General features: G+C 33.9%; 1 protein-coding gene across 2 annotated transcripts in view; it reads left to right on the top strand.

Annotated features, from left to right (window-relative positions):
• KLHL1 (kelch like family member 1) overlaps positions 1-13,647 on the top strand; it is a 340,926-nt gene that overhangs the window by 145,805 nt on the left and 181,474 nt on the right. For both annotated transcript variants that reach the window (XM_026493388.4, XM_026493389.4), the window contains one exon: positions 328-524. In XM_026493388.4, the coding sequence (XP_026349173.2) occupies positions 328-524 (197 nt within the window). The remainder of the gene's footprint in view (positions 1-327; positions 525-13,647) is intronic.

Below are 13,647 nucleotides of genomic sequence, written 5' to 3' on the forward strand. Positions count from 1 at the left end.
ATCTTTGCTCTCCAAAGTTTGTAGACATGTTTTGTGAAACTTACTTGTTACTCTATTTTTTTTTCTTAATTCACAACAAAAGGAACAACCAACATTTCTGGCTGAAGTGAACACAGCTATTTAGTACGTCCTAGATGATTTTGAACATTGCATAAAGTAAGAAATGCAAGATACTTAAAACAGTAGTTGGCCTTTAGTGAGTTATATTTATCTTGGTTATGGGTCTAGGTTCAGGTCATTTCTAGCAGATTGGCCTAATGTTTTGAATAGTACAGTGTGGTACATGGTTTAAACAGAGTTTCATAATTCTCCTGACCTACTGTTTAGGTTGCTTGGAATTAAAGGAAGACACCATCGAAAACCTGCTTGCTGCAGCGTGCCTTCTTCAGCTTCCACAAGTAGTGGACGTGTGCTGCCACTTTCTCATGAAGCTGTTGCACCCATCCAACTGTTTGGGGATCCGAGCCTTCGCAGATGCTCAAGGGTGCATTGAGTTAATGAAGGTAGCCCATAGCTACACAATGGTAAGGAGATTTAATATTTTAATCAGAGAGACAGAGATGTATGATCAGAGGTTAATACGATGACTCTCATTGCGTCGAATGACTTCTTTCTGTTTAAAATGAATTCTGCAAGCTTGGCACATTTCTGGTATGGGGCACAATGTAGTATTACAGTATTTTATAATAGCAAAGTGAAAAAAAAGCAAAGCCTGTTCATAATGGACTTTATATCTACATTGCCTATAAATTGTAAACAAAGCCATAAAGCAATTATAGACTGCTTAATATTTTAGAAGTTGTTTAAATGAATCTTTCTTATTGCTCCTGGGGTATCTATCTTTTTATATCTACTTCCACAGCTGCCATTTTTTTTTCCTTTTCTTTCTAGTAAAGAGCTACCAGTCTGTGCCACAAAAAAAACTTTTCTTTTACCTTTTTTCTTACAACCTTTTTACTATGGAATAAGTTGTATTGACCAAAGTTCAATGTTGAAGTCTTATCCACAATGTGTTAGTATGTGGAGATGGGGGCTTTTTGTCATAATTAGGTTAGGATGAGGTCTTGAGAGTGGGTCCCTCATGATGAGATTAGTGCCCTTATAAGGAGAGACACCAGACAGTTTGCCTCTCTCTCTTTCCACCTTGTGAGGACACAGTATGCAGGTGGCCATCTGCAAGCCCGGAAGAGAGCCTTCCCCAGGAACCCCAATCAGTCTACCCTTTCATCGTAGACTTCCCAATCTCTGAGCTCCCCGATACATTTTCATCGTAGCACATTATGTTTGGTATGGCTTTGCCTATATGATTTGTGGAAGAAAAAATCATACTTAAAGTATATATTATAAAGTATTTATTGGTAGAGTAAATATTGGATTTCAGAATTCCTGGTAACTTCTATAGTTAGTGAAAATATTTAGATGTATAAACCAACCAATCTACATTTTTTTTTTTATAACTGACTTTCTGTACCATTTTAATGATGGGCTTAAATGTAGTGAATATCACTTGGTAAATACTCCAAAAATAATTTAAACCTATTTATATTTTTCTCTTTGATTTTTTTCTATATATAAATAAGTATTTTAACAGCTTTATAGAAATACCAAAAATCATTTGAATTGCAAACTTTAAATGTGTGGACTTTGTGGTATGGGATTTTTTAATGTTATTTCCTTTCTAGAATAGAATAATCAGTTATAACAATTCATACAATATTTCATACCCTAGAAATAATCATCCCAAAGGCACTGAATCTAATTTCTGGCATATAGTAAGCCCTATATAAAATGTTAGCCATTTTTCTTATCTTCATTATTAACGTGATTAATGATTTGATTGTTATTATTGAAACAACCAATTGCAATATATAGAACTTTCCCTTTCCAACTCAAGGGAAGAATTTATGAGATAAATCTCATTAAGCTTTGTAGTTGTTACTTATTAAAAAGCTCTTATTTTAAGATTCAACATCTTTTCAAATTACTAATGACTGTCAGCCGTTTAAAAGTCTTCTAATTGTTATTCTTATACAGAATTTCAATATTATTTTATTTTTCTTCTTTAATCCTTTAAGCTGATTAGTAAATTAAATGAACATACACAAATAAAAGGAGGGAGATACATGCTTTGTAATTCTATTGTCGAATTTTTCCTTTGAAATATTCTATGACAGGGTATAGTACTGCTACTGAAATTATATGAACCATGTAAAATCAATGTAAACAAATACTTCATCAACCAAAATATCAAAGTCCAACTGCAGTCATTTAATTATGCACATTTCATTACAGTTAGGAGTTCCTGGCTTAGCTAAGCCAAAGAACAATATGCCTTCATATCCAGAGGGATAATGGTCCCTTCTGGTCTAGTTTGAAATTATTAATTTAGTAATAAAGATGTTTTTCTTGCAGCTGCTTGGACTGCTCTGCAATTTATCACACAATAACGATATTTTTTCTTTAGACATTTTAAAATGTATATTCTATAGTAAAATATATTTAAAACTGAAATATAGAAGAGTTCTAGTTAATATACTTAACATTCTAAACAACTGTATTTTAATTTATTCTTGAGACTATGAATGGATTATGCATTGTGTCATATCTGTTGAAATTTAAATGATTTCAAATTCTTTTGGAAACACAAAGCTCCAATATTCTCCAGATGCTCGTAGGTTACCATTTTAGTGAAGAAAATTTACTGACCAGTTATCTTCCTACATCACTATTTTCTCTCAGTTCTAACATTTTAAAGTGTTTTGCATCTGATATTATAATTTCTCACCACATCTTTGATTCTGATCCTTATTTAATCATACATGTGTCCTCATCTAATCTATTCGATCTGTGCTTTGAGAGCAAACATATTATCAGGGTTTTTTTTTTTCTTTTTAACTGCTTTAATATAGCAAATCATCCCAGGTTTCCTGGTACATCTGGGACTAAATTCTTTATTGGCTCACAATATTATTTATTTGTTTATTTTATAAGTAACATTTATTTTTTTTCCTAATTTTCAGTTTCCTTGTGAAAATGTTTAGATATGAACTTGACCTTGAATGGCCAGATCTTACCTTGCTGGCTACCTGCCTTTGCTATTTACATCCTTTGCTAACTTTTCTTTGGAAATTTCACCCAGTTATTTGGCTTCAGCTATTGATTTTGTGTGGATGATTCCAAAATCTATTCAGGAAGGTGACCCAACTTGGCAGTGGTTCATGTGCAAAATACTGGAAAATTTTGAATGCAAGCTCAGTATTAGGCAGACGTGTGAAACTAATTCTAAAACATTAATTTAAACTTTGGCTACATGAATATGCAGAGAGCAACAAAATAATTGAAGGAAATAGTCCCCCTCTATTATTAGTCAGAGTTCATTATGAGACCTGCGCTTAACTTTGGACATCATATTTTAAAAGCATTAGAGAGCGACAAATAGAAACAGATAGCAAGAAGAGTAAATATTTTATAATCATGTCATATGAAGGGATGTTGAAAGACATTTGGGTGTCTGTAGCTCAATAATATTACGGCATGAAAATAGCCATCTTCACATATTTGTTAGAATAGACTTGTGTCTAAAACAGTATTGTATAAATATTTCTCATTCTGTTTTTCATTTTAGTAGTAACCTTCTGTTCAAAATAAATGTTATATGAAAGAATAATATTAAAGTTGATTTGTTTTTGTGAAGATGAATGGAAAGTCCAGAAATCTACTTCAGTCATCTGATCTTTCTTTCTCTGTTGGGTTGTCTATTTCCACTAATCATCACTGCCACTTCCCTCCAAGGTCATCTGGCATTTTAAGGAGACTCCTGGAACTGCATTTCCCAGAAGTAGTCTCTCCATTTGGTTCTGGGTTAGAGTTTGCCAGTAACAGGCATCCATGTAGGGGATGGAAGGTGGAAGAGGTAGGTAGAAAGTACAACTTCACAAACAACTGAAAGTAGAAAAGTGGACAAATGGAAAATTGAAATAACTTCTTCACGAGCCTTTGAAAGAGGTATACTTCACTAAACCTTCTGGAGATTCAAACCTTCAAAGAACCTTCTGGAAGTTCTTGAGGAATGGAGTACCTTTGCTGAGTGCTTTTGAGAATAATTCACGTAGAACTGAAGGTTGAGACCATTAACATTAAGTCATCCATGCCTAAGAAGTATCTTAAAACTTTTCATGGAATTCTTTCTCTCCTTTGAAGTCTTAGTATTCCTTTATTTAGGATTATGTGACATCTTCATAAATTTCCTTATATAATTAATTACCTTTTAATATCTTTGTGACTGGTCTTCATGACTCTACTGCATAATCCTTTATGACAGAATAAATATTCTCTGTGGAAATATATTTTGTCCTGACAAAGTATCTAGTACATTTTAATATAATATTTCCTTTGGATAGACTTTTAGGATTGTGACTCTCAGCACTCATGAATTCAGTGATTCAAGAAGATCACACATCATTTTCCTCTTTCTTTTCAAATTCATTTCTTACCATTATTTTCCCTATTCACACAGTTCCAGCCACATCTATCTTACTGCTTTTGACTATACTAAGCATGTCACCTGATGATCTTTGTGTTTGCTCTTTCTTCCCTCTGCCAGAAACGCTCCTCTACCAAACATTTATATCCTTTTCTCCTCTGCCTCATTCAGATGTTTGCTCAAATGTCATGTCCACAGAGTTCTCATCTCTGAATGTTTTTTTTAAAGATTTATTTGTTTTAGAGAAAGAGAGAGCAAGAGAGAGAGAGAGAGCAAGGGGAGGGGCAGAGGAAGAAGGAGAGAGAATCTCAAGCAGACTCCCTGCTGAGCACAGAGCCCAACGAGGGCCTTGATCTTATGACCTAAGATCATGACCTGAGTCAAAATCAAGAGCTGGACGCTTAATGGACTGAGCCACCCAGGCGCCCCTCATCTCTATTTTATAGAATGTAGCACTGCCTTCAGAACCCTCTATACCTTACACTGTTTCACATCCTTTAGAGTAGTTATGAGTTTCTGGCTTTATATTTTTTATTTTGTCATTGTTTTGTTACTTTCTTCTTTACCATTACTATGGTAGCTTCTTGGTAGCATTTTTTTTTTTTAAACATAGTACCTTAAGTGCATAGCATTTATTGTTGAGTGAAAGAGTGAGTGGCTGTTGAATACTCTGTTCCAGGAACTATAGTAGGTGGCTCTGGAGATACCATGGTGACCAAAATAGACATAGATTGCCCTTAGAATAAAGACGGATATGTTGAATGCAAATAAGTTGTTACTATAAATGACAATTACATATTTGCATATATATTTGCATATATGTATTTATATGGTAACTGTTATAAAGGACAATAAGATGCCGTGGAAGAGTGAAACAGCCATACTGAGTTGTAAAGGATGAGGCAGAATTCATCCCCTAGAAGAGTTGGCTAAAGAATGTTCATAATGAGCCAATGATCTGAGGTAGGAAGGAGCTTATTCTGTTTAAGGAAATTCAAGTGTGATGGGATGGTGGGGCAGAAAGGAAGAGAGGTGGATGATAAGGCTAGAGATTTAAGCAGAGCCAATTTTCCAAGGTTATCGAGAATTTGTTAAGGATTGAGGTTTTTATATTGTTTATAATGGTATATCATTGAAAGTTTTTTGAGCAAGTAAAAAGCAAGATTTAATTTGAAGACTAGTTGCCAGACTGCCATGAGGAGGAGGCAAGACAAGAGACCAAGAATAAAGGTTGGCACTTCACTAGAGGCCTGTATGTATATCGGGTGAGTTAGAAAGGAAAAGAGAAACTGAGGTAACTCTAACTTCTGCCGTTGTGTATGATAGCAATACTTTTCACTACTGGTGCTGGTGGTATAAAGTTAAGTGTATATAGTATATATCAGGCATTGTTCTAGGTGTTAAATATACTTAATTTAATCCTTTCAAAATCCCTACAAAGTAAGTGTAATGCCCATTCTAAAAATGATAAAACTAAGATTCGGGATGTTCAATAATTTATGGAAGAATAATATCAAGAACATGCTAGAATGGGGATTTAAGCCTAGTGCTGTATTACTACAAATTAGATACTCTATCTAATATGCTAATGATTACACAGTGATTACATTTTATCCATTATATCAAATTAGATTTCTGATGTCCAGAACAGAACACTTCAAAACATAGATTACTTTTGACAAATGGATTTTATAAACCTAAAACATAAATGAGAGCACAGAATTCCACGAACATTTTGTTCCTCGGTTTTTGTTTTTGTTTTGTTTTCATCTCCCTGGTCAGTGCACTCTCCCGTTCTGCCCAGTGCCAGCCGCGTGGCACGCAGCATTTCACCACGTTTATGTGAGAGGCAGAAGCACGGCAATAGGACTCATCAGAGGCTACCATGTTCGGTGAGTAGCCTTCAAAGGTGGAAGTCTCAGATCTGGAGCATAAAGCCTGCCCGAGTCAGTGTGAGAGTAGCTGCCCTGCCAGTCTGGTACTCTGAAAATCCTGTTCATCATAGGAATTTTTTTTTTATGTGCTTTCTGTTCATGGTTTTGAAAAATCTGAATTTCTTATGGTTTCTAGCTAGCAGCATGCTCTTTTCTATCTTTACCAATAACCCTTCTAATAACCCATAAATTAGAGATTGCTTTGGGAGAATACATGGAATTTAATTTTAAATTGCTTTGTGTTTCTAAGTCATTAAAACAAAGTTCTTTTCATCCATAGTTTTCTCAGGACTATTATGTGATAAATTAGTATAAAATGTGTGTTGAATGTTATCTTTTTTAATTATTATCCATTACTTCATGTTACTACGTTTCATTATCTTATATACATACATGGTCTGAGGAATGAGTTGAAGTTAATATACGATTGTCCAGTTAAAAAAAGGCAAAATTTGACTTTCAGCATTTCTTTATAAACTAAAGAAATGAAGGTTGAATACAGTGAGTTGCTTGGATGACAACTGCCACCAGAGCTGGATGATTACAAGCAGTAAGGAAGCATGTGGAAGCTTCCCCAGACAGGAACGTCCTATTGTTTTTGTTTTTCTTTACTTCCTCCGTCCCTAAATTAAGCTTACATCGCTTTACAGGCAGTCATCCGTGCTCTAACTCGCAGTCATTGGTACAATTCAGTCTATTGGCTAAGACGAAGTTGATTTGAGTGAAGTTTTAAAAAATTGACTTTTGTGCTTAGTGTCATGTGCAAACAGGATATTCACATTATACTGAATAAACTGATAAAGATGTATAATAAATAGTAATATTATAACACATAATTATTCACTCATGTGATTGCAGCTTGACTACACAGAACTTTGTAATTGTTAGAGCTCATAAAATAACCACAACTAAATATGCATTTATGACAGTTTCAAAGACTAATTAAGCATAATCACAGAGTATGCAATGAAAATTATAAGCTTTCGAAGGGTCCATTTTAGATACAGTCCATTTCTTCTATTCAGATGCTCTTCAAATATGTTTCCTTTTTGGATTTCTATATCCAAACTGAGGATCATTCTATTTTAAGAAACGTATCCTTCCGCTTTCTTAATGTTGATGATGTTGAAGATAATGATAATATTCATCTACTTGAGAAGTATTCTATTCATTTAAAGTTGGTTTCATTTGCATATTTTAGTTTTATTTTCATTTCTCCTACTGAGCTATTTCTAAAACACAAAGAGAGAGCACAAAGCTGTATAAATCAGAACACACGCACAGAATCTACTATTAAAAATGTATTAGGTTTTCTTTGTTGTCCAGCAGTTATAAATGTTTGTGTAGTTACTGTTGCCTTGAGTTGATGCTGTAGCAACAGTGGAACTAACAAAGTATCAAGAAGGAATTAATGTTACAAAATATCCTATAAACACACATAAAAGATTTTCATAGTAATTTGTGAGGAGTCCCCAAGTGTTTAATTATTTCAATCACTTAATCTACAGAATTCCCTTCTGTAACAAGTAATATTACTATATTATTAAAATAGTCACGAAAGGGCTTCTTATATGATGTCAGGAGAAAGGAAAGCCAGAAGTTTTTGGCTATAGCGCCCTTTTCAGTTTGCAAAGCACAAGTTCTTCAACAAATGAAATCAATGATATGCTTTTGATCAAGTGAAAAAAATTCTGATTTTTTTATGCATATGAAAGTTTCACTTTATTATAATAATTTGCACCTCTAGGGGCATCTGGGTGGCTCAGTAGGTTAAGTGTCTGACTTCCATTCGGGTCATGATCTCAGGATTCTAGGGTCAACCACCATGTGGGTCTCCCCATGCAGGGGGGAGTCTGCTTCTCCCTCTCCCTCCCCCTCTGCTCTGCCCCCTGCTCATGCTGTCTGTCTCCCATATAAATAAATAAAATATTTAAAAAATAATTTGTACCTCGTGAACTAATGTAAAATATTTATATTTTCTGATGCGGTAATTAATCACATATTATGAAACTAATTTCTTTTTATGCTTCTCTTTTAGATTTTTCTTTTTTTGTCAGTTTTCAGTTAAGGACTATACTTGGGCTTAAAGATCTTTAAGAGTAATTTTTTAAAGAGGAATAAAAGGTAGAGGGATAGATTATAGTTCACAAGAAACATGATACATCCATCTTTGCTTGAGGGGAAACTCAGTCTGTCATTTGTATGTGGGCAGAGTTGAGATGGGGCCGATCATTTCCTTAAAGAAATGCTTTTAAAAATGTAAAGTATGAGCACCTGGGTGGTTCAGATAAGGTTAGGCTTCTGCCTTTGACTCAGGTCATGGTCCCAGGGTCCTGGGACCAAGCTCTGAGTCTTGCTCCCTGCTCAGCAGAGAGTCTGCTTCTCCCTCTGCCTTTCCCTTGGCTTGTGCTCTCTCTCTCTTACTCACTATCTCTTTCTCAAATAAATAATTTTTTTAAAAAAGTGTACTTTACAACCAGACAAAATTTAAGGGAAAAAATAACTTCTTATAGATTATCAGATATTTTCGCCTAGACCCCAAGTTACTCTAAATATGTAATACTGTGCACAGAGCTGGGGACGCCTGGGTGACTCAGTCGGTTAAGCCTCTGCTCAGATCATGATCTCAGGGTTCTGGGATGGAGCCTGGAGTCGGGCTCCCTGCTCCGCGGGGAACCTACTTCTCCCTCTTCCACTGCTGCTTCCCCTGTCTTGCTCTCTTTCAAATATAAATACATAAATCTTTAAAAAATACTATGCACGGAGCTAGATTACATGTTCCACAAGGTAACAAACTGCATCTGACTTGTTCACTTTTGTATTCTTAGTTCTTAATATATAACACATTTCTCATTTTATTTTTTTTAAAGATTTTATTTTTAAGCCATATCTTTACCCAATATAGGGCTCAAAATTACGACCCCAAGATCAAGAGTTGCATGCTCTACCAACTGAGCCAGTCAGGCACCCCACACCTTTCTCATTTTAGGTACATGAATATGATATTTGAAAGAAAGAATGAATAAATAATTTCAAATATTAATAATTTTAAATATGCTGTTATAGATTTTATCAACTTAAATCCAATAAATATTAATAATTTGGAGTGAAATTATTATCCCTATTCCACAATAAGTAAAAATATTTATATTGTTCCCAATTTTACTTTTCATACCTCTTTATTAAAATATATTTGTAAATCATACATACATACAGGATGCATCCATGATCTTGGAAGTTCTTTAGCTTTTTTTTTATCAGTTATTTCAGAACTGCTTAACAGGTAACATATATCCCATATATGATGTGTGTATATTTTTAAGTTTCTAGTGGATTCATTTCATAATCAAGATCTACATTTAATATTTTTGAATATTTATTTTTTATTTTTTAAAAGATTTTTATGTATTTTTATTTAGAGATAGAGAGCATGCAAGCAGGGGGAGGGGCAGAGGAAGAGGTAGAGAGAGAATCCTCAATTAGACTCCCTGCTGAGAGCCCCATGTGGAGCTCCCTCTCACACACAATCCTGAGATCATGACCCGAGCCAAAACCAAGAGTCTGAAGCTCAACCAGCTGAGCCACCCAGACACCCTAATATTTTTGAGTATTTCAAATGAAAGTTGTTTTTATTTAAAATCAGTTTGGGGAAACTTAGGTGGCTAAGTTGGCTAAGCATCTGACTCCTGATTTTGGCTCAGGTCATGATCTCAGGGTCATAAGCCCTGCATCATGCTCTGGCCTGGGTATGGAGCGTGCTTAAGATTCTCTCTCTCCCCCTCTCCATCTGCTCACAATCTCTAAAAAAATAATAAAAAAATAAAAATCAGTTTTTATTGAAGGTCACTATGCTGTCAAGGAATAAAAATACAAAATAAATATAAAATGTTTAGTCCAACACAAAGGACACACAGAAAAAAATTAATAGTAGGGCAAATGTATCCTATTTTCATATATGATTGCAGATTATATAAAACAGCACATCATAATTAAAAGTCACTACATAGTAGTAAGCAGAAATCAAAGGTCTGAAGAATGGGATTCAGATTCTGACTTCACTACGTAAATTCAATAAACAGTACACTTTAGGGGGTGGGCTTTATCCCGATAACCACTTATAACTATTCTTTGCTCTTCTTATATAAGGTGATATTTATTTGAGCAACATAAAAAAAATATTTTAATGGTATTAGAGTTACATAATTTATGATCAGTGAAGGGTTTTCTTCGAAATAATGAAGAGTAGACTTTCAAGGCAAAGTGGACTATTTCATCAATACTAAATCTACGCAGATTTATTGAAGACTGAATAAAGTTTCCAACCAGATATTATACTATTATAAACAATTGTTAAAGGCAATTTGCATTTTAATTGGATCTAAAGTTAAAAGAACATGAAGAGATTTCCAAGTATATGGATAGAGATGGAATTCAGCTTCTTCACCATTTTTTTTATTCGAAAAGAAAATAAGCTGATTATCAATTATAAAGTAGTGTTTCTATTTTTACTTCTGGTAATGGATAGCAATAAATGAGGATAATTAAATGATGAGACAGAGGAAAACATAAAATGTAGAAGAAGATACTTTTCAAATAAATATATTGCAGTTGAACTAGAAGAAAATTGATGAAGTTATAATTAGGTTTTATTATATATAGTTGCTGATTAAGACATATATGCATAAATTTACATGCACAAATAGACATCTGTATGAACACTGACTGCATATATTAATCCAGAAGAAAGGTTATATTTTAAGTAGTAAACTCTATAACCCTAGTTTACATTGTTTTGAAAATCTACATTTTCCACAAATCATATACATATATACTTATATTATGATCATCATTATCATATTAACTTTTACATTTTAAACTTTTATAAATTTGACACAAAACTGGAAAAAGCATAAATAAAATATAGAAAAAAATTAGGACATCATCTTCATTATAAAGTTTGTTTTGTCTGTGTTCTGACAGATACCACTGTAGGATGCAGTAATATACTTTTCTCCTCTTTGGCAAGTGCATTTTTCTCAATTATTCAGAAGGATTATGGGGAAGGATGTTGTTAAATACTGAAAACTTGAAAATCCCAACTTTTCTCAGAGACCGTAAAGCTTGGTTTTTAAGTAATCAATGATGCGGTATGCATTTGAATGGCATGCTTTCACAGGTAAGAAACCTTTGGTGATTTGTGATGGTTTAGTTGTCAGCAGACCGAAACATCATTTGACTTAGGAAAGATTATTATTTACTAGATCACATAGAATCAAAAGTGAACAGTTGGATGAAGTCACTTGAAATTCATCATAGTAAATTGACACTCTTTTCTTTTATTTTTGAGTCATAAAATGCCCTGAGAATTATTGCTTTATTTTATTTCAGGAAGCCAGAAATAAGAGTGATGTATTCTAGCTTAATGCAAATAAACTTGGTAATAAACATAACTTAAGATAAACAACATCAAGATCTATAAACTTCTCTTAGTAAATATATCTTTTGCAGCCTGGACAACAGAGATAGGAATCAATGGAGCCTCAAGTTCCAGGCCAAAATAAAAGGACTTTTCTGGTAGATTAATAGATGAAAAACTTACCAACTCCACGAATCCGCTTGGGTGAACAGAATAACATAAGCCAACCATCAACTCTTCATTCAGTGGTATTCTCCAATATCAAATATTAGTAGAAAATAGGTTTATCTTATTGACCAAAGAGCAAAAAACTTTATCATAATCTACAATGTTCTTTATCTTATTTTTTAAAGCCAATATAATATATATCAAAGTTAGATTTTGAAAGGTACATAATTCCCTCCAAATATTAGTTTTTGTTGCTACTATTGTTTTAATCTACACTATGATTAATAATAAGATTTTGTACAAATATGATATTAGCATCTCATATTATTAACATTAAATTTTGTAACCTAAATTTTTTTTAAAGATTTTATTTATTTATTCGACAGAGATAGAGACAGCCAGAGAGAGAGGGAACACAAGCAGGGGGAGTGGGAGAGGAAGAAGCAGGCTCATAGTGGAGGAGCCTGATGTGGGGCTCGATCCCAGAACGCTGGGATCACGCCCTGAGCCGAAGGCAGATGCTACCCAGGCGCCCCTGTAACCTAAAATTTTAATTAATAATATTTTAGAATTTTTTACATTCCTTGAAGCTCATTTTTAAAACAATTTATGAGAGCACAGAACACCATGGAGATTTAAGGAAAAAATGGTCCAAATCTTGGCATGGACATTGCAGAAGTAATTCCAATTAGATAGATAGACTAAACTAGGTAATTTCTTGGACACCTGGGCAGCTCAGTCAATTAAGCAGCTGGGTCTTGATTTCGGCTCAGGTCATGATCTCGGGGTCCTGGGATTGAGCCCTGTTTTGGACTCTAAAATTAGCGGGGAGCCTGCTTCAGGATTCTCTCTCTCACCCCATCTCCCCCCCCCCCCCCGCTTGCTCACTTCCTATATATAATAAATAAATAAATCTGAAAGAAAGAAAGAAGAAAGAAAGAAAGAAGAAAGAAAGAAAGAAAGAAGAAAGAAAGAAAAGAAAGAAAGAAAGAAAGAAAGAAAGAAAGAAAGAAAGAAAGAAAGAAAGAAGAAAGAAAAAGAAAGAAAGAAAGAAACTAGATAATTCTCAAGTTTCTCTTTAAAGCATGGGGTCAAAGTCTAGGCTGCACTCTTTCATTTATTTATTTGCTTGTTTATTTTGTCCAGAATATATTCCCTCCAGTGCTGCTTTGATTTTGGCCAACAATCTCACTTTTTAACTAGTTTGTTTCCAATACCATTATATCCTAATTGCTGAAGGTGTGTGAGATTTCAACACTTCTTGAACACAAAAAGAAGGTAAAGTATAAGAAAAAGAATTCCACTGAAAATTATAAGACTCAGCTTTTTAACTGTTTAATAAAACTGTGTGTCTTTGACCAGTTCACTTGAGATCTCTCTCATTAACTGTAAGATGATGTAGTTTATTTGAGGTCATACTGGTCCCATGTGGTCCCTTGCAGCCTTATGATTTTCCAAATATCTTGTCAAATCTGAAATTCCATGAAATGTAAATGCATTTCTAGATAAGGTGGATAAGTGACATTTTGTCATTAAGTAATAAAACCTTAGTGTCACTACAAGTAGAACATTATCTGGTAACAGTAGGGGATCAACAAATAATTGTGGAAGAATGAGTAAACACTTTCCTGCTTCCAAATGTTTAT

Source organism: Ursus arctos, unplaced genomic scaffold, assembly GCF_023065955.2.
Source record: "Ursus arctos isolate Adak ecotype North America unplaced genomic scaffold, UrsArc2.0 scaffold_10, whole genome shotgun sequence".
NCBI lineage: Eukaryota > Metazoa > Chordata > Mammalia > Carnivora > Ursidae > Ursus > Ursus arctos.